This window comes from Lissotriton helveticus, chromosome 1_1 (genome assembly GCF_964261635.1).
Source record: "Lissotriton helveticus chromosome 1_1, aLisHel1.1, whole genome shotgun sequence".
Lineage (NCBI taxonomy): Eukaryota > Metazoa > Chordata > Amphibia > Caudata > Salamandridae > Lissotriton > Lissotriton helveticus.
In genome coordinates, this window is record NC_136057.1 from 1,603,146,823 (window position 1) to 1,603,168,430 (window position 21,608).

General features: G+C 44.3%; 1 protein-coding gene across 1 annotated transcript in view; it reads left to right on the forward strand.

The window, feature by feature from the left end:
• PRR13 (proline rich 13) overlaps window positions 1-13,667 on the forward strand; it is a 146,822-nt gene extending 133,155 nt beyond the window's left edge. The window contains exon 4 of the mRNA XM_078687745.1: window positions 11,413-13,667. Within this exon, the coding sequence (XP_078543871.1) occupies window positions 11,413-11,448 (36 nt within the window). The 3' untranslated portion in view covers window positions 11,449-13,667. The remainder of the gene's footprint in view (window positions 1-11,412) is intronic.
• Window positions 13,668-21,608: the final 7,941 nt, after the last annotated feature.

The window sequence follows — 21,608 nt, forward strand, 5'->3', positions numbered from 1 at the left end:
TCAGACATGGCCATATGCAAATCAGTCTGACCCTGTACCTCATGGGAACAGTCCAGCCCGAACTGCCAAGCCATGTCTTCCCTGGACTGGAAACAAGCATCCTGGGAACAGTTTCGGGTTCGTAACCCTCATCAGCCAGGCTATTTTGAATCCAGTGACAAAGTGAGCAAGGGACCCACGTCTGGGCATACCCTGCCAACTTAGGGCGAACAAAGCGATACTAAAGGGGATGATGGACGGAGCACTTGAGCAAATCAAACACTCACCCCCAGTCAATTGATCTGGGTTTAATCCATCATCATTCTGTAGCTCACTCCACCAACTGTGAAGTGTGAAATCAAGCTAGCCCAGAATGCACTAGTCTGCCCACTTCCAACATGGCAGAACCTTTCTCTCGTGTGTGGTGCTCCCTAGCCCAACCCAGAGGTGTGGCTACCTGGTGGCTACACTCCCCTTTCAAAACCTTTTTGACATTGGATTATTCCTCTCTACACCCAAGATGCCAGCCTACTTACCTTTCCGTAGTAAAAACAAGTTTTTTTTTTTACTGCACGGACATGTAAAGTTAATAAAACACATGCCCTTTTTTCAAATATAATGATCCCTGCCTGCTTTATGGGTGACTTACAAATATTAACATGCATTGAAAAAGCCAATAGGTCTCGCCTTTGCCTGAGATCTGTTGGCCTTATCAATGTTTTTTTAGACATGCTGTACAGCACCACTGGCTGCTGTGAAGCATGGCTGAATGTCAAAAACAAAAGCGCTATGACGCAATCAACGCTGGCCGCGTCATAGCACTTTTTTTAGGTTCCGCTTGCGTAGGCTGCGCATGCGAAGTCTCGCTGGCGAGATTTAATAATATTGAGGTGCTTTCACTAGCGGGCTTTAAGCCCTGCCCCTCTTTCCCATTGGCCGGCGTCACCGTTTATGCTAAATGGTGGCCAGCCATTGGGAAAGGGCTTTTGCCTACGTAGACTTTTCTCTCTGTCAGACGTCCCACTTGGATGGGCTCGTCTGACTTCCTCCCGTCATGAAAGCTTTCTTATCTTTATGGGGCCAAAACACATGGCCCCATTAAGACCAGAAACCTTTCACAGCGGAAGGAAAGCAGATCGCATGTTTATTTTTGCATTGTGCTTTCACTTAAAAAGCGAATGCAAAAATAAACAGTGGCTACTACTCTCTGCTACTCTACTCTCTACTCACTTTCTAGTACTCACTCTCTACTACTCACTCTACTACTCTCTACTACTTATTCTCTACTACTCTACTACTCTACTCTCTACTCATTCTCTACTACTCACCCTCTACTACTCTCTTCTACTCACTCTCTACTACTCTTTCTACTACTCACTTTCTACTACTCACTTTCTACTACTCACTCTCTACTCACTCTCTACTCACTCTCTACTCACTCTCTACTCACTCTACTACTCACTCTCTACTTCACTCTACTACTCACTCTACTACTCTCTACTACTCACTCTCAACTACTCTCTACTAATCACTCTCTACTACTCTCTCTACTACTCACTCTCTACTACTCACTCTACTCTCTACTACTCACTCTCTACTCTCTGATGACATGACATGAGTGACAGTGAATCGGGTACCAGCATGATCGGCCATTGTGGCGCTTTCATAACTCCGGTAGAGGTTAGTGCTAAAAAAAAAAGCATTAAAATTGCAATATGTCTCGCCTTTCATTAAGGTAAAGCCATTTGCTTTGCTATACGATACCATTAGCAAAGCAAATGGCTTTAACTTAAAAAAAAGCCAACGACCTATTGCATTTTCAATGCTTGTTCTTTACTTTCAGCCATGTTGTGTGGCAGCTAGCGCTGCCGTACAACATTGGCTAAATAAAAAAACATTGACAAAGCCAATACATTTCACATAGGTGTGACCTATTATGTTTGCCAATGCTTGTTGAACCTTGCAGTGGGTGATTGCGATGGACACCACAACGAATGTGGAAGCCACATGGTTTATTCATTTCAGTATCAGTCTTTTGTAGACTCAACTATTCATTTATCCAACTAAAAAGGGTACATAACAGAGGGGGTTGATTCTATCCTGGCAATATTTTGCGATTATTCATGCATGTTGGAGGTGATCTACTTTCTTTACAGATATGTCACCCACAAGACTAGGATTGATAATGCAGGTTGTTATGATGAGAAATATATCGGCATTCCACACTAGAAGGAAACTGGCGATTAGCAGGAAACAGATACATTTTAATGAAGTCCTCCTTCAGGTGAAATAGGGTTTAAATAAAAGCTGCTCTTCAAAATTATCTATTTTTATGCTGCACTTAGAGCAAAAGGGTTTGAGTCTCCACATTACCTCAACATCCTGTGATTCTGGACAAATTACTTAATCTCCGCAACATTAAAAAAATATGAATGTGAACTTTTGTAGTGTAACTGGTCTTCAACTAAAGTGTCCCAATACATTCTGGTTGAGTTGAGTTTGGTCTATTTAAAAATGCAAAAAAATAAGAAATAGTACCTCATTCAAAGCCGGAGCAGCGTGTAGACACTAATCAAGTTAAATCAGTTTGTACTTCGTTCAAGCTTCACACAAAGATGCAGGAAGTGGCGCATCGCACAAGCTGCCAAATTAGAAGGCAGCACAGAAGAGTGATAATGATGCGAACAAATGGTAAGACATGGGTGGGCTAAAATACTCCACTCCCTTAAAAAAAAAAAAATAGGTATAACGGGTCATGGCCAGTGACCGCACATGTGTGCTGCCTGCAGGCTCAACCAAAAAGAAAGGTTTGTGCTTTGTCATTGGTTTAAAGTCGAGTGAGCATTTTAAAACGGATCTGCCATGATGGGGGGGATTGGGGGGGGAAGTCATGCCTTGCTATGTCACACTCGTAGTGGCAGAATATGTGCTAAAGTCCACATGAGACACTTAACTTACAGGCCCTAGGTACCACCGATACGATATACTAGGGACTTATAAGTAAGTTAACCTATGACAATTGTGGGTAAAGCATTAGACTTACAGCCTCAGAGCACTGGCATTGAGGCATGTTTTGCAGTACTTGCTGCGCTCCAACTGAAAACAAGCATTTACAATGCAATGGTCTCGGCAATATTATAGGTAGAGCTATTGGTATTGCTCATTATTTTTTTTAATCTTTTTTGTATTCCTAAATAAATGGCATTGTCATTTCTATTGGCATTAGCTTTTTTTGCATATGTGATGCCATTGCATTAGCAGAGAGAGAGTGAGGTAGTGAGAGAGAGAGTGAGGTATTGAAATAGAGAGAGAGTGAGGTAGTGAGAGAGTGGGGTAGATAGAGAGTGAGGTAGTGAGATAGAGAGTGAGGTAGTGAGGGAGAGGGATGTTGTGAGGTAGTGAGATATAAGCATAGAGTGATGTTGTGATGTAGTGAGATAGAGAGAGAGGTAGTGAAAGAGTGAAAGTGAGTTAGTGAGATAGAGAGTGTTTGAGGTAGTGAGTTAGAGAGAGAGTGAAGTTGTGAGCTAGAGAGTGAAGTAGGTAAAGTTTGCGCTATATAAAAACGCATAAACTAAATAAAATACACCGACCTTTCACATCGTCACACCTCTCACTGCCCTCTCTGCGGTTTCTTCTTTCGTCCTTTCGTCACCCGTCTCTCCCCCTCACATTCTTATATGTTCTGTCTCTCGTGCAAAGCCCACTCTGACGTCTCTCTTCTCCAATGTCTTGGCTCTCGCTCCTCCTATCTGCAGCTTTTCACCTCTCTAACGGTACCCCTCGTCTGTCTCTTGTTCTGTGCTTGCTCTCACGTCTCTTCTCTGAACTCGGTGTCTCACGCTCCCTCTCCATGACCTTTCACCTCTCCTCCTGTATTTCAAGTCGGCCACTCTCGTTCACCTGCTCGACTTCAGTGTAACTTCTGGCATGCATTTTTAGGCCGACTCTTTCCTTCTGTCAGAATTAGCCCCCCCCGGCCCCGCGGTGGCCTCGCTCTCTTCTGTCTCTCTGCAACGCCCCCCACCCCTATCTGCTACAGTCTCGGGTTCCCTGCAGTTTCTCTCCCAACCTGTTTTTCTCCTCCTCATATACGTCCGGTGACTATCCTGCTCTCCTATCTGGCTTTTCTTCGACCTCCTTGCTCCAGCCGACCCCCACTGTGGTCGGTCTGCTCTCCCTGGCCACTACCCCCTCTTGCTACCCTCACTGTTGTTTCCCGACCTCTCTTCTCCCGTGCGTGGGGGAGGGGCGCGCCCGCGGCCCTCCCCAGCTGTGTCGGAAAATGTATCCTGCACAAGTTAAGAATGTTCCCAAAGGGACAAACTTCTTGGCAGTGGAGACGGCGTCCACCCTGTTAATATAGTAGGTATCAGATCTGTTCCTTTTGTGAAGCGCTCTGACACCTTCGGGTAAAGTCCGCGCTATATAAAAAACGCATACAATAAATAAAAATAAAATACACCGACCTTTCACATCGTCACACCTCTCACTGCCCTCTCTGCGGTTTCTTCTTTCGTCCTTTCGCCACCCGTCTCTCCCCCTCACATTCTTATATGTTCTGTCTCTCGTGCAAAGCCCACTCTGACGTCTCTCTTCTCCAATGTCTTGGCTCTCGCTCCTCCTATTTGCAGCTTTTCACCTCTCTAACGGTACCCCTTGTCTGTCTCTTGTTCTGTGCTTGCTCTCACGTCTCTTCTCTGAACTCGGTGTCTCACGCTCCCTCTCCATGACCTTTCACCTCTCCTCCTGTATTTCAAGTCAGCCAGCCTCTCGTTCACCTGCTCGACTTCAGTGCAACTTCTGGCATGCATTTTTAGGCTGACTATTTCCTTCTGTCAGAATTAGCCCCCCCCCCCCGCCCCGGCCCCGCGGTGGCCTCACTCTCTTCTGTCTCTCTGCAACGCCCCCCACCCCCTATCTGCTACAGTCTCGGGTTCCCTGCAGTTTCTCTCCCAACCTGTTTTTCTCCTCCTCATATACGTCCGGTGACTATCCTGCTCTCCTATCTGGCTTTTCTTCGCCCTCCTTGCTCCAGCCGACCCCCACTGTGGTCGGTCTGCTCTCCCTGGCCACTGCCCCCTCTTGCTACCCTCACTGTTGTTTCCCGACCTCTCTTCTCCTGTGCGTGGGGGAGGGGCCCGCCCGCGGCCCTCCCCAGCTGTGTCGGAAAATTTCTCATGCACAAGTTAAGCATGTTCCCAAAGGGACAAACTTCTTGGCAGTGGAGACGGCGTCCACGCTGTTAATATAGTAGGTATCAGATCTGTTCCTTTTGAGAAGCGCTCTGAAACCTTCGGGTAAAGTCCGCGCTATATAAAAAAACGCATAAAATACACCGATCTTTCACATGCGGCCCTCCCCAGCTGTATGTAAACAGTGATCTCTGCCGTGCAGAATGTTCTCTGAGATCACACCAGGTGTCAAGGCCCGAGCCCGCAGCTCATGCAAAAACACAGGAAACAAACTAATATGGACGCCGAGGATTGGCGGAATTTTTCAATTTTTAATGAGCAGCATTCAGTTATTTTTGCCTGAACACGATTAGGAAAGCTAACATTCTGCGGGACGAAGGAGAGCTGAGGGAGGGGGGGAGCTGGACGAAGGAGAGCGGAGGGAAGGGGGGACGAGCAGAGCAGCTCTGGAAACCACCCAGGCAAAACAGAAATGCCTCGGAGAAAGCATGGTAATTTTCGCATTTGGGGGCGTGTTTTGCTGTTCTGAGTGACGGATTACGTCACTGTCTAAAGAACAGCAAAACTTACGCCCCCGAAACCGAAAAAGACGGGGCTAAATCGGAGTGACGGCTCTCTCCTCCAATGGCTGGCCTCCGTTTAGGAAGCCAGCCAATGGAGGGAGAGCCAAAAAGAGGGAGGGATAAAGCAGCCCTCTTACTGACAATAAATCTCGGACTTCCGGTCTGCCTTCGGCAGACCGGATATTACCTCGACCTAAACACAGCAGCATCAGTCCAGAGGTTTGGGAGTGAGGCATTTACTTGCATCCAGTAAACCACGCAAGAGAGAAGAACCTAGAGTGAGACTGCTACTGTACCTGTAGGGAGACAGGAAAACATATCTACTCACATGAGGAGGTGGAGTGTGCTTTCTAGGAAGATGTGACGTGGTCCACCAAAAATTGGCTCAGCACACACAAGATGGACAACATAGCCTGGAAACCATTAGGTCACCCCAACCAGGCTGGTTGAGGAACTGCTTGATTGCCTTCACATTCCAAGAAGCATGAGCCTGCATATCATCCACCTCCAACATCCTTGTACTTCTGAGGTGCTCATATGTGCCGCTCAAGCTGTCCATTAGTAGTTTTTAAAAATCATGGCTTTGCCCCTGACCAGGGTCTGTACCATCGTCTGGAATCATCTTCTGAAGTCAAGCATATTGAGGTGTAATCTCCGGGTGCTCAAGATCCCTTGTCCAGCATGGAACCGTTTGATGGTCCTTCGTTCACAGAAAAATCCCAAACGAAACTGGTGGGTGCTGATATACAGACCCCCTGTCCTTCCTGACTTTCTAGGGACACCTAGAGTGACCTGGCACCTTAGCCAGCCACTGTCCCCATAGTAACCTACTGGTCTTTGGACTACTGTGGCGAGGCATTATGTCACCCCTCCTCCCTCAATAGCACCTCCAGACTTCACCAGGAATACCTAAAGAAAACATTATTACTTTAAGATTGGGCATTTAATTTTTTGAATGGTGGGTTCTTTGGCATCTTCTTTTCAGGGATCGGGCAGGTGCTTTGTGTGTTATCTTAAATGTATTTAATATCGCACACAAATCAAATCAGGAGGGGTATCTCGGCGCTAAGGCAGGTTGCAGGCACAAGGAAGACTACTGAGCTAGAACAACACTGTTTTGAGCAGTTTCCTAAATTTAAGATCTGTGCACATTCGAATGTGCCGAGGCAGCTTATTCCAGTAGAAGGGTGCCAGGTACGAAAAAGACCTGCCACCTGCTTGAGACCTTCTAACATGTAGGACAATGAGTAAAGCTTTGTCGCTGGATCTTAGAAGTCTTAACTGGACAATAGTATTTGAGCTTTGCTTTCCGATAGCTGGGGCCTTTCTCCATCAGAGAATTATGAGTAAGACAACAGATTTCTCAAAATTCTTTTTTGGACCGGCAACCAGTGTAAAGATCTCAGCATGGGGGAGGAGGCAAAACCATATGCAAGATTGCATATGAGACTTACAGCTTTGTTTTGAACCACTGGCAATTTCGATATCAACATCTCATTAGCAGAGGCTAGCAAGGCATGGCCATAATCCAGTCTGCTGATGATAAGAGCCTGTACCAAAGTTTTTCTCGCCGAAAGAAGAAGGAAAGGAAAGTCTTTACTCAACAGGCATATCACGTAGAAGCAGATGCTGGCAGTAGATCGAATTCGGTCATTCGTAGTGAGGTTGTTTTTTAAGAAATCCCCTACCCATTGCAGAGATGTCCCATGTATTCTGATCTCATACTGCCTTTGGAGAAGCCCGTTGTGAGACACCATGTCAAACACTGTGGATAAGTCTAACATCACAAGCATTATATGGTCTGTAACCGCTACCAAGGTGGTCTCTGTGCTGTGTGAAGATGTGAACCCAGATTGAGTTGGGTCCAGGCTCTTGTTAGCCTCTAGATAATCTGTGCATTGCTGAGCATATTCCCGGAAGAAATTTCTTCATATTGAAACTAACAGCACTGTTAGTTGTTGTCTTTATTTTACTTCTAGAAAGACTGAGGGTAAAGGAGAGCCAAGCGCGTCCAAGAGGCACAAGCCCAACCAAAACAGTCTCCCCTTGGGTAATATTGAGCTCAATGTTAAACGTATAGTGCCTAGCAGTAAGGAGTTACAAACCCAGTTGGGCTCAGTGTTGGCTGGATTTCAACGTTGATCTGCATCTACTGTGTATTCACCCATTATAAAGTCATATTCTTTGGTTTTGTAAATAACTGTATTGACATTACAATTCATTGTTATTTACAGTATCCTACTGTTACTTTTTTAACAACTTTATTTATTTCAAGTAATTGAACAATGGGATCCATGAGAAACCAGCATTACAGACATTGCAGTTGCTGAGGAGGGAGTATGGGTTTTACAATCAAAAAGACAAAGAGCTGAGGCAGCAAAAGGCTGGAATCAATTACTGGTCAACTGTACAGTTCCTACTCTTCTAGCCATGGAATAAGACATTTGAATCAATCACATTTCTATCGAAGCAATCATTCATGTGCGTATAGAATACAATCAGGAAGTGTCGATCAACCCTGCTGAAGCCAACATTATGCCTCTATATATAGTATCTAGGAATTTAACAAACGCAAGATGGGGGGGGCGGCAAATCTTTTCAAAGTGTAGCATTTTGTCTCTGACCATTGCCTTGAGGTGTTCCATGGCATAGAGATTCCACTCCTTATTCCCCCACAGATTAAGGATGGGCTTTTCAGATCCTTTCCATTTTTGTGCAATTTTCAATCTATCAGGGAGGTGAAGTTGGGAAATGAGTTTACATAACAGGGAGTTAAGAGGGTAGAGACCTTTGTCATCGGCTCCTCCCATCAATATAGTGCAAGGGTTGATTCTAAATTAACCCCTGTGATTTTGGAAATCTGTGCTATCACCTCTTCTTTGAAGTGATGAATCTCTGGGCAGTCCCATTACATATGCAAGTATGATCCTCAACTGTCACACCCTCTCCAACACTTCACCTCCTTGGATATGTGATAAGCGATCTTTATTTAGATACTAACGCAGGAGTACCTTATAGGCACTTGCTTTGTAATGTGTGACTTAGCAGCCCTATGCCATATTGTGATCTACATGATTTTGGATATATCCGTGTCGAAGCCCGTTATCCATTTTGCGATGTTTTGTGAAGTGGAAATCACGAGGCAGTTCAAGATGTTCAAGTGCCCTGTAGATCTGTGATATCCCTTTTCTCTTGTATCCACCTGCACGTATTTCTTTGATATTGGTGAGTTTACTGCTTTCTGGTGAATTGGCGTGCCGAATGTGGGAGTTGTGTAATCCTAAAAACATTGTCCTGACTGAGACACATTACACCCATACCATCAATGTGCAAATCTTTAGGTGTCAAGTCATGACTACTCTTGCATTGCAAAAATATACTACCCTGCCCTGTAGAAAATCTAGCTTTCCCATTATAGTAGAGTAAAGGGAGGGGTATGTCGTGACAGAGTGGGCTGCCTCTCGTCAGTGGAATAGAGTAGTCGTTGTGGAACAATACAAAAGTCTCAACAGTTTGAGGGATCGTAGCAGGAGCCACATAAGATGCTTTAGCAGAATTCTACAAGGAAGCTTTTTCATCTGTTCCCAGGGATTCGGGGTTGATTGGGGCTGCCAGGACACACCTAGATACATCCGATACTCCCAACCACCCTCCCATGGGGTTCTATATAACTCCGATCTTGATGCTTGTGACCTTATTATTCCTGATATTCGGCCACAACTTCTTTTGAATGATTTTAACAGTATCTCTTGGGAGTGTCATACTGTTAATGAGTTTTTAACCCCCACCAACTCCTGGAGTAAGCCTTCACTGCTTCACCTAAGAGTCAAGTGCTAAAATGGGGCACTTGCTCTTTGGAATGCAGCAATTTTGTGACACCAGCGATAAACACAATAACTGTCACAGTTCAGGCCGCTTAACCCCTGAGTGCCCTTGGAACCCCCAGGAAAAGACCTCAAAATCTTTAAAACAGAATTGTGATTTCTTAACAAATTTAAAAAAATGAGCGTCCTTTCCTCCCTCTCCAGCACTCAATGGTCAGATTGGATTAATTGTTAGTTTCTTCCACTCTGTATGACATTTAGTTAAGTATTCCTAACGAGCATAAACCTGAACCTCCAGCACAATACATGCTGCCTTCACCTCGATATGCCCCAAAAAGCACATTTGCTGTCTCGCAGTTCACCAGAATGCTACACTCAGATAAGTACCTGAAATACTGGTAATGGAACACCTTCCTCATACTGTATATGTCACACTTGACATTAGCATCTTGCCACTTGCCCTCAAAAGTATTCATGAAGTGAACCCTACTACTTCGGGCAAGAGAATAGAACATTAAGCGATGGGCTCGCCTCTCCGCCAAACGGATTCCATTTCACAGCCTTTAAACACATTGCACCTTCTCATATGGTGTAGAATTCTTGTTAAGACTCCTGTTGTGACTTGACGTACGCTGCGGTCGCGCCCCCGCGCCGCAGTGGTATGCGCCAAATGCTGAACGTTCTAAGGTGAGCGCCGCTCGTTGACAGTCAGTGACCTTCCGCTGGCTGAAGACGGCGGGCGCGCTGTTGAAATTACTTAAATAAACTTAAATGAACCAAGTGATGTCTTCGCCTCTTGATGTGATTACAACAACTCCCAGACATTAAAGTGTGTGCATTTTTTACATCCACTACAGATAAGCCACATAGCCTTCATAAAAAACGTCTGAGTCCATCTTAAACTGAGATGGTCTCTATGGTTCATCTGCAAAGCATAAATAAAATATGTAATATACAAGAGTGTCTCAAGTCTCTCCATACGTGTATCCTCTGCCGTCGGCTTCAAAAACAACCAACATTTCATCTTTCTTTTAGGTAAGACTTGTGAATTACAGCGGAAGTTCCACGTACTACGTTGCTTTGTTGTCTACTGTGGGTACATACACATGGCTGCACCACATAAAGTGACAAAGCAACATGTAACTCTCTTTCACTGTAAATGTACCAAAGAATAGTAAGCTGGAAGAAAGATGATGGCTGACCAGTGCTAATCTCAGGAAATAGTGAAAGAAGTTAAATGGCAAAACAAATGGGATGATTGTGAGATTCTGTGTTGTGGACCATTCAGTTGGCAAAAGAAGTGTTTTTTTGTCATTGTTGTAGCTGCCTTTGACAATATCACATGAAATTGTCTATGATACTATTTTTAATGTTGTGACTAGAAGATATAATTAAGACAGAGTAGAGCTGTAGACATTATTAATCTTTGGAACACAGTCTGCATAATGCCCAGACGCTCTCAGAGTTATTAATAAAGCCTCCTCAAAGTTCTTCCCAAATGCCTGACTCATTTAGCATAAGGCGTATACTGCAATCAAATGCACATACAGATATTGGAGATACAGGGGTGGACAATAATAACTCAATTTCATTTATTTGTATAGAATATTTTCGTCTTATTAGTGGAATTCTTGAGAAGGGAAATCGGTAGGCGATAGTGAAGTCTGGAAAGTACTTTTCTGAGATAGACAAGTGAGGCACAAACAAAGGCTTTCACTCAAAAATGCAGTGTTGTGTACTTGGTTGGTGGGAGCGCATGATTTCTCCTGGTATGGTGGGGAGGTTTGTTCAATGTTACTCTCTTCTTCCTGCATTTCGCTGACGTTTTTTTTTCTTTTCCCTTTTCTACAGTCTTCATCATCCTCCTCCTCCTCCAGCAGCGATTAGGACCACGAGACTGCCTGGCAAGCTCCGCAAAACATACCATACCGTATGAAGCTTCCAGATATCGCTGCCGTGTTCAGTATCAATACCTGCATGGGTCAAAGGAGGCTCCTTGGTTGCGGCATTCCGCCCTCCACCCATTAATCTTGCTTTGTAATTGAAGGCCAAGGCTAGAAACATGCTGTAACCACATGTTCCAGATTCTTGCTTTCTAATGTGTATTGTATGCATAGATCCGAAATGGGAACCTTGTATGTGTGTTCCTTTTGACCCAAGGTGACAAAGTACCAAATATTGATTAAAGTAGAACTTGCCCACAGTAATCCTGCGGCCTGGAAGCATTCCTGGACCAGTCAGTAGTCTCTTAGAGCTTTCCTTTTTACAGTTCCATACATGCAGATAAATATTTAAAATACAGCTCCAGAGACCCTCTCAAAAATTGCTTACATTTGTACATAGGTGTATCGTATATAATACTAAACATTATCTTATTAAACTTCCACTTTGCTTGCTTCTATGTATACTACAAAAATGCTCTGTCTAAAGTTCCCTTCATTTAGTCTGTCTGCATCCATTCCTTCTAAACCGACACTCAGGTTTTGAGGTCACTGAATGTGTTGCAAGACTCCCAGCAAGCCCTTTGCCAGCTGGATCTTGCTTTTGGTACCTCCCTAATCTTCCAATGTGATCCTCTGCTTGTCTACCCATGTCCTCAGTAGGTCTAGGAGGAAATCCACCCCCCCCAAAAAGAACAGCTACGAGTGTGCCTTTTTGTACAGATGCATACTATCCTGAGACAACTTAGGTGAATGCAGGTTTTGGAGGTGGAGAATAACATACAGATGTGGCCAGCGAGCATGGCCTTTTTCGAACAGTGATAGTCACATCTTAGGAAAGGTTATTACACATGGCTCACTGTGTTTACCAGAACAACCTACCAGTTCCGAAATGAACTTAAAGGAGCTAGAGGAACATATTGCTCATAGTTTAGGGTTCAACAAGCCACACTGGAAGCCCCCTAAGTCACTTGCGGCAACAGGACTATTGGTGTTCCAATAGAAGTTCTAAGATCCAGACAGTTCGCGAAGCTGGTGTTTACTGATCTTGTACGGAGGTTTGGTTTTGCAGGTTGGAGCAAACCTTGTATTGTAGCCGATTCACATTAATGGAACAGACACCATACACCAATTACAAAATTGCTGGTATAGTAAATGTATTCTTTTGAAAGCATCACGAGTGAGCCTAACAATAAAGCAACACAAAATGAAATGCAGATCTGCTGTCATCAGCCAAAAGACTTCCATGATTGAGCCTGACTCAAGTCCTCAGAGAGTTACTTTGTACATAAAGATCATTAGGTGCAGAGCGAAGTGTTTTAGTTTTATTCTAAAACATCACTGGATATGTCCCGCAAGCCTTTAGACATCAAGCTGTTAGGCACCAATATCCCATGATTGCTTTTCACTCTTAATAAAAATAAAAGTGGACTTTAACTAACGACATAATAGGGTATCAAGATCTTAAATCAATACAGTGGGTGTGTAAAGGCAACAATACACTATTTAGAAGATTTCTAATTGTGCAATTGCTGTGTTGAGAGTGACATGTTGTTTCTTAATTGCTATTCAGCTTAGAAGAGCACACACTACTTTAATATTTTAATGTGCATGTACCCTCAGGTTATCCCAGGCTCTGTCAATGTTCGTCATTTATGATTTCTTTCCCTTTCGATTGGTATGTAGTTCGGTGTTAGGAGGCTTACTTTAACTCACAACTCCTGGCTAGCACACATTTCATTTCTTTAGAATTTCTATGTGTATGTTCTTGAGCCTTGTTTCACTGCTGTAAATCCTGAATGGTTGTCAAGTGGCCTCCAGGACTTCTTAATTCCAAGAAAGGAAGACCATTTTGTAACCTACATCTATAGGAAGTGATACTCTGTAGTGGTTTAGCCCACAGTGACTTTGAAAAGTAGTTGTAGCAGCTGAAGGCCTGTGATTGCAAACTTTAGCAGGAGAAAATCATGCCAGCAGCAGAGGGTATCTAGGTCTTATTTGGCAGAGATCGTAGAACTGGAGAGGGTGGAGGGAGAGCTGTTTCCACTCTTTTAAAACAGCCCACGCAGCCACAAATTATTGCTTGGCCTTTGTGCACTGCTATGTTGACCATCTCTGATCTGGGATACGTTGACTTAATGATTAAACATAATTTTTTAATTTTGATTTCATTACTGTGTGTTGTTTTCTTTGGATGCCTGTTTCTTATGCCTGCAGTGTAGGAGTAAAAACTTGTGTGTGTCCAGGTACTAAGTGTGGTAACATGGTAAAGTGTGAGTGAGTGGTGGATTATGGAATGGTTGGGAGTGGATTATACAGTCAGCAGTTGGTTTTAGGTGATGTGGCAGTTGGCGCTTCCCCCTTTTCCCTGGAACATGTGCATTTCTGTCGTACTAAAGAACTGTGCTGTGTCCTTGGTAAGGAAAACCCCGACACATGTTCCAGGTATGAACAAAGTGGGTTTAATAGAAACTTCAGAGCAACACCAAACAGGTCCTTCCCACTCCTCAGCCACCATCCAACTGCCTCACTAGCCTCCTAACATTCTGCTCAGAACTCCATGACATAAACAAACTCTAGTGAGGCAAAGCAAACAAAACACAACACATCCCCTTTCCCAAAAGAGCAAAACAAATACAACAAAAACAAAAAACTATCTAACATGGAACCCCTTTAAAAGGAACTATAAAAAGAGAACAATAAAAGAAGAGTGTAAATGTTATGTCATAAGATTACACTACGCGGTCTGTAAACAAATGTAAATAGAGAACTCAAAAGTTGCACTATTAAAGTTACAGTTTGCAGTAAAACCTCCACACAAGGAGGTAAGCACAAGAATAGTCCATGTCCACACACTATTTAGAAGAACACTAACTTCTCACAGTAATCTTTCATCCACCCAGGGGCACGTTTGACTCTGCATGGTCTAAAACAAACCTTCACTCCGGATGCTTCCTTTAATATCACAACCATTTTTTCAGCCATACCATCATAAGTATTGCCCTCTCTCACACCACCATCCGTTGGACATACCTTTGCCAGCCTTGACATGCTCCACCACTCTCCGGTATGTACACGCACCACATTCAATTCCACCTCTGTGATGCAGAATGGTCCAAAAATATCCACATCAAACCTTAGCATGAAACCTTGATTTCCAGATCCACACTTCATCACCCACTGACCACTTGATGTGCTTCAACACAATGTTTCATGTCAAATCTCTCCTTATACTTTCCTTGATTCCTGGCAATCTTCTCTTTCACATCCTTACTCCACTCGTTATTTTCCAGTACCCCGCCTTTTAACCAGCGGGGATTCATCTTAGTGACAGCTCTTCTCCCTCTCAACACACTAAAAGGCGTAAGATTAATGATGGGATTGGGTGTAGTTCTGTGTGCCCATTGCTTTTTTTGTTAAAGATTAATAATCGAAACCCCACTACACACAGCCTGCTGACCACACCCTTTTACTAATCTATTTATGCTTTCCACCAGGCCATTGGTGAGGGGAGAATAAAGTTCAGTTCTACAATACTTGAGACACACCTTTTTTAAAAATTCCATCATTAGAGATGAGACAAACTGCACTCCATTATCGGTGACTAAGCACTCTGGTGCTCCTTTCACAAATTCATCCTTCAAAGACTCTTATCACTGTCAGAGTGTTGAGCTTGGATGTGTTGTCAACCAGAATCAAAAGGTATCTTTCTGCTTGGGAAAGAGAATTAACCGGTCCCTCGATATTTACCGCCACCTTATACCACGGTTTCTCAGGTACCTCCACAGGTGACAAAGGAGCCGTTCTGGTCACCTTGTTCTTGTCACACTACACACTCTGAACAGATACCTTCACCACTTTTTCAACCATTTGGTCCATGCAAGGCCACAAATAGCACTCTCTCAAAAAACATTTTGTCCTAGTCCCACCCAGGTTCCATTAATGTGCCAAATTTTCTAATTTGCTCAGCCCTTCTGTTGGCACCAATCTGTCCCTCGCACAGGAACCCATTAGCAATGGATAGTTCCTCACATATCCAAAAATCATTCATATCAGACTCCAAAAGCTTCTTCTCAGGCCAACCCTGAACCACATATCCCATCAACAACTTCAATGTCACATCCTCCTCCATCTTTTCATACCATTCTGGTTCCAAGAGTGCTTGCTCCTGCACCCAGAACACACCAGCTTCCTCGCGTTCCTCCCCATAATCCACAACAGGCAGGCGGGACAAACAGTCCGCAGCCATATTACAAGAGCCACTCAGATATTCTACCTGACACTTGTAATCTCTCACACCTTCCATCCACCTGCTAATATGAGGTGTCGCTTTCTCTTACCCTTACAGGTGAACAAAATCACAAGGGGCTTGTGGTCCAACCTCACCACAAACGGTAGCCCCCACAGATAAAACGAAAAGTGCAAAACGCCCCAAGTGCACGCAAGTGCCTCTCTTTCCACCACAGAATAGTTTTCTTCAGCACCTCTTGCGAATGCAACCACCTTCTTCTCTCCATCCACAACCTGGGACTATGCAGCCCCCAAACCTTTAAGGCTTACGTCAGTAGTTAAAATGGTTTGCCTGAAAACATCAAAATGCATGATCGTAGACCTGCTCCCAATACTTTTTTTTTACCAACTCAAAGGCATTCTTTTCACTGTCCCCTCCAAACAAACTTCTCACCTTTTTTCAACAATGACCTTCTAGGCTGGACAACAGCTGCAAAGTTCTTAATAAATGAATGGTAATATTTGGCTAGCCCCAGATAAGAGCGTATCTCATCTTTACTGGTAGGTTCAGGGGCATCAACAATGGACTTGGCTAAATCTGGCTTGGGACTAATCCCATCACTGGAAACCGTGTGCCCCAAATAAGACACTGAGGTTACACTGAACCTACATTTCTCTTTCTTCATTGTTAACCCACACTCACCCAACTTTCCAAGAACTTCAAATAACCTCCGGTCATGGTCTATTCTGTCCTTACCATAAATCAATATATCATCTTGAAAAATCTTAACATGTTCAATCCCTTCAAGTACTTTCATTATTATCATCTGGAACAATGCAGCTGCTGACGCCAAACCAAATGGCATCCGGACAAAACAATAAGCTACCAGAGGTGTGACAGAAGAGGTCAAATGTTTTGGCTCCTCACTTAAGGGCACCTGGTGATAGTCGGGCAAAAGGTCTATTATACTGAGCAACTTTCCCCCCTCTATCAAAGTCAATTCTTGACTAATGTTTGGCAGAGGTTGCCTGTCAACCCAGATATCCCTGTCCGATCCCTCAAATCCATACATAACCACACAATGTTACCATTGTCCTTGGGTGCCAGAACCACCAGTGCAAGCCACTCTGAGGCTTCAATTTCCTCAATAACACCCAACTTTAATAGCTTATCAAGTTCTGTCTTCAAAACGCCTAGTATCAAATGTGGCACCTTCCTTACCATGTTTACAACCGGTCCTGCTCCTTTAAGCATGATACGTTGTTTGAACCCTTCCAATTTCCATAGATTCTCTTCAAAAACTCCAGGAAATCTTTACACAGTATAATGGTTCTCCTGTCCACAATCCACCAGCATCAATTGCTCATGTGCATTGGGATTGAGGGTGATGCTCAATTGCTCATGTGCATTGGGATTGAGGGTGATGCCCAATTCTATTTGGTGCCCCCACCCTAACAATCCCCCATTTTAGCCACATACACCTTACCCCATGTCTTTCTTCCCTTGAAATCAATCAACATAGATAGGCACATACCCCAACATATCAATCATGGCACAGCCATACCTGAAAGGTTTGATTAGTTCAACCCCATCCCTACCATACACTTCCTCCCAAATGCGATAGCCCACCAAGGTGTAAGGTGAGACAGAGTCCCAATCACTGATTTGCAGTGGGGCATGCTCATACCATCCCTGTCACACAACACTTCTATGGAGATCACATTTTCCATTTTCCTTTCCATGACAGTAAGGACCAAAATGCTAAACCCTTCACTGACTTCCTCAATCTGATGCATCAGTTTACTTTCATTAGAGGATTTTTAAGAACTGAACCCTTTGCATACACGATTAAAGTGTCCCCTTCTTCCAAACTTGCGACACACCGCATTCTTAGCATAACAATTTAGGATAGATTGTTGTGTGCTGTCCACTAACTTCCCCGAAATTGATATAAAAGCCTCTCCAAGCTGCTCCACATCCTCACAGGTCTCTTAACTCTAAGACTCAGGAGTCAAATGGTCTTAAAGTCTGCTAATTGAACACCTGCTCTATGGTGAGACACCAACTAGAAATATTTCAGCTTTTAGATTCCGAAAAGACAGACATTCTCCTCCTCACTGAAACGTGGTTTACAGAGGAATCTGCTCCTGATATACTAGCAGCATTACCGGCTAATCATTACATCCTGCAGGCCAATCACCCCTCAGGGAAGGCTGGTGGTGGGGTTGCAGCCATTATTCATCTGGATCATCAGTTCACCACTGTGAGGGTCACTGGCCCACCTTCAGGTGACAGCCTAGTCCTGAAATTTGAATCCCCTCTGTCATCTTTTATTTGCACTCTTTTTTTATAGACCCCCCCCCCCCCATCACATGCCTATGTTTCCTCAGGCACTGAGCAAAATGATATCCCACCTTGTTATCGACCATGCTAGAATCTTGATAGTTGGTGATTTTAATTATTGGCCCAACGATGCTAGGGAGAGCTCCAGCTCGGTGGAATTAACGGACCTTTTAGTAGGGATAATTTGTACCCAGCATGTGAGGGCTGCTACACACATAAAAGGTCATATCCTAGACCAAATATGGACAACTAACCTGGAGATCTCCATTCCTGTGATTTCCCCCTGTATTTGGTCGGATCATTATATTATAACTTTTTCCCCTCTCTGGTGCTCCCGCCTCCAAACCCCAACGTAAAGGGGATCTATTGTCAAGAAACTGGAGACGTGCGAACATGGACCTTTTTAGCTCACTTCTAACTGATACCCCCGCCCCCCGATGCCCCCTCCCGCCCCCCCCACAGGAGGCATTTCAGACACAGGCAGAAAGCATCAAGTTGTGGCTTGAGCGGGCAACTTAAAAAACAATAAACTTGCTTTAAGACAAGCAGAACGCAGCTGGAGACGTCACTATATTACTGACAAGAAGGCCATATACTCAACCCTCTTGAAAGATTATAAAAAAAGAGATCCTTCATACTAAGGAATAATACTTCTCTAATAAAATTCTTAACTCGACCAATAAATCAAGAGAGATCTTCTCTATAGTAAATGAGCTCTCTAAACCAGATAGGGTCATGCTGAAGGCAGCCCCCTCACAGTCCCACTGTGACTCTCTTAAGTCATATTTCACTGAGAAAATTGCTGCCATCAAAGCCAGCTTCTCCTCCTCTACCCTTCCCACACCCGATTCAAATACCTGTCAGAACTTCGCCCGGATGGATTTAATCCCCCGATCTCAAAGGAGACCTTTCTCGATCTACTGAAAAAGGTTGCCTTTGGCTCTCCTATTGACTGCTGTCCTCCTTACGTACTTCAAGAAGCTTTTACCATCTGTCCTGATCCCCCCCCTTTTTTCTCTTAAAAATTCGCTTAATCTTGGCATTGTTCCTTATATATTTAAGAGTGTGGAAATCCTTCCTATCTTGAAGAAACCGGGTGCGGATCTGTCAGTTCTTAGTAACTATCGCACTATCACCCTGCTGCCCTATCTGGGTAAAGATCTCGAGACTCATGTGGCACACTGTCTCAGCTCATTTATTGAACATTCCCAAGTCTTAGATTCCCATCAGGCAGGGTTTAGACCTGCTCATTCTATGGAATCTGTCATTCTGACTGTCTTGGATGAACTTAGAAAGGGAGCAGACAATGGTGTTTCCCAGGCCCTGGTCCTTCTGGACTTGTCAGCTGCATTCAACACGGTCGATCATGACATTCTGATCAACCGTGTCAGAAATGCAGGAGTCCAGAGTCTTGCGTTGAAGTGTCTCTCTTCTTTTCTTAGTAACCGGCAGCAAGCGGTGCGACTTGCCAAGTTTTCCTCCAACAAAAGGGAATTGACTTGTGGGGTTCCCCAGGGCTCTTCTCTTTCTCCGCTCCTTTTTCATTTGTACCTTCTCCCTCTAATTCGTTCTTTGAGAGAAAGAAAGATAAGAACGTTCAACTATGCTGATGATCTTCAATTGATGATCGACATCAACTCAACATCCTCAGCATTCAACTTTCAAGTCACCATGATCTTTATAAGTGATTGGATGAACAATAACCAACTTAAGTTGAATCCTGATAAAACTGAGCTGATTCTTACGGGTGGCTCTGCCAACCCATGGCACTCCAACTTTTGGCCATCCTCTTTGGGCTAGTCCCTGGTGCCAGTCAGTTCTGCCAAAAGTTTGGGCATAGCGATCTCCAACGACTTGTCATTGAACGCTCAGTTCGGCTCAGTGGTTTCCGCCTCTTTTTTTCAACTGCGGAGAATAAGGAAGATCAGCAGATTCTTGTCCAGGGAAGCTCTGACCCTGGTTATTTTAGCTCTGGTTATCTCCCGATTGGACTATGCCAATTCATTGTATGTTGGTACAAAAGGGGGTGGTGATGGACGGGGCATCTGAACCAATCAAACACTCACACCCAGTCAAAAGATCTGGGTTTGATCCATCACCGTTCTTTAGCCCACTCTGCCACCCCAGATCAGACATGGCTATATGCAAATCAGTCTGACCCTGTGCCTCATGGGAACAGTCCAGCCCGAACTGCCAAGCCATGCCTTCCCTGGACCGGAAACAAGCTTCCGAGGACCGGTTTCTGGCATTACAGCCGTCGTCAGCCCGGCTTGCTTAAATCCAGTGGCAAAGTGAGCAAGGGACTCACGTCTGAGCATACCCTGCCACACTTATAGCGGCCAAAGTGGTACAAAAGGGGATGGTGATGGACAGGGCATCTGAACCAATCAAATACTCACACCCAGTCAAAAGATCTGGGTTTGATCCATCACCGTCCTTTAGCCCACTCTGCCACCCCAGTTCAGACATGGCTAGATGCAAATCAGTCTGACCCTGTGCCTCATGGGAACAGTCCAGCCCGAACTGCCATTGTATGTTGGCATCCCAGCCTACCAAATGAGACGCCTTCAGTTGTGTCAAAATCAAGCCGCCAGACTTATTTTCCACTTACTTAAGTGGGAGCACGTTAGACCTCTTTAAAAAAAATCTACACTGGCTACCTGTGGCCGAAAGGTGTGCTCTTAAGCTGGGATGCACTATCTTCAAATCCCTTTATGGCAATAGCCCAACCTTCATTTCTACCAGGATCCAACTCTACATCCCCTCTCGAGACCTGCGATCCTCCCACTTGAACCCGTTGGTGACTCCCTCTTTCAAACGAAAGAAGCATTGAGGCTCAAGATTCGCCGTCTTGGCTCCACAATTTTGGAACTCCCTCCCCGTGAAGATGAGGTCGGTCACCTCCTATGCACAGTTCAGAAAATTGCTTAAGATTCAGCTGTTTACTCAAGCTTATGGTGACCTAATCTAGTTTCAAGTTGTCCTCCTCTCCGCCCTCAGCGCCATGACACCGCTTGGTGTACGTGCGCTCTACAAGTGCTTTTAACATAACCAATAACATTTAATTTTGCTAGCATCAAAACGCATCTTTTCTTCCTTCACACTCTTATCTTTCTTAACCTCCCTCTTTGTAACTGAGATTTTGGAAACACCCCAAACATCTCGATCATCCTTCTGCATATCCTTAATCCAGCCCGCTGTGTGTTCAATACTTTTAATAATGGCAATAGCTTCCTTCAAATTAGGATTTTTGGACAATAGCTTTTGTTGCACCTTCACGTTGTCCGTGCAATGCACCAATTGATCACGGAGAAGTGAGTAGGTCAATTCACCAAGATCATCCGTTCTAGCTAGATTTCTCTCACGCTACATAATTACCAATGTGTTTCATCTTTGCCTTGTTGACGGGCAAAGTACTAGTAACGCTCTAAGACTACATTTATTTGCGTACCAAAATGCAGTTCTAGCATTCTCACCGACATATCATAAATGTCTTTAGGATGGCCTTACACTTTTCCCACAGGTATCTCATC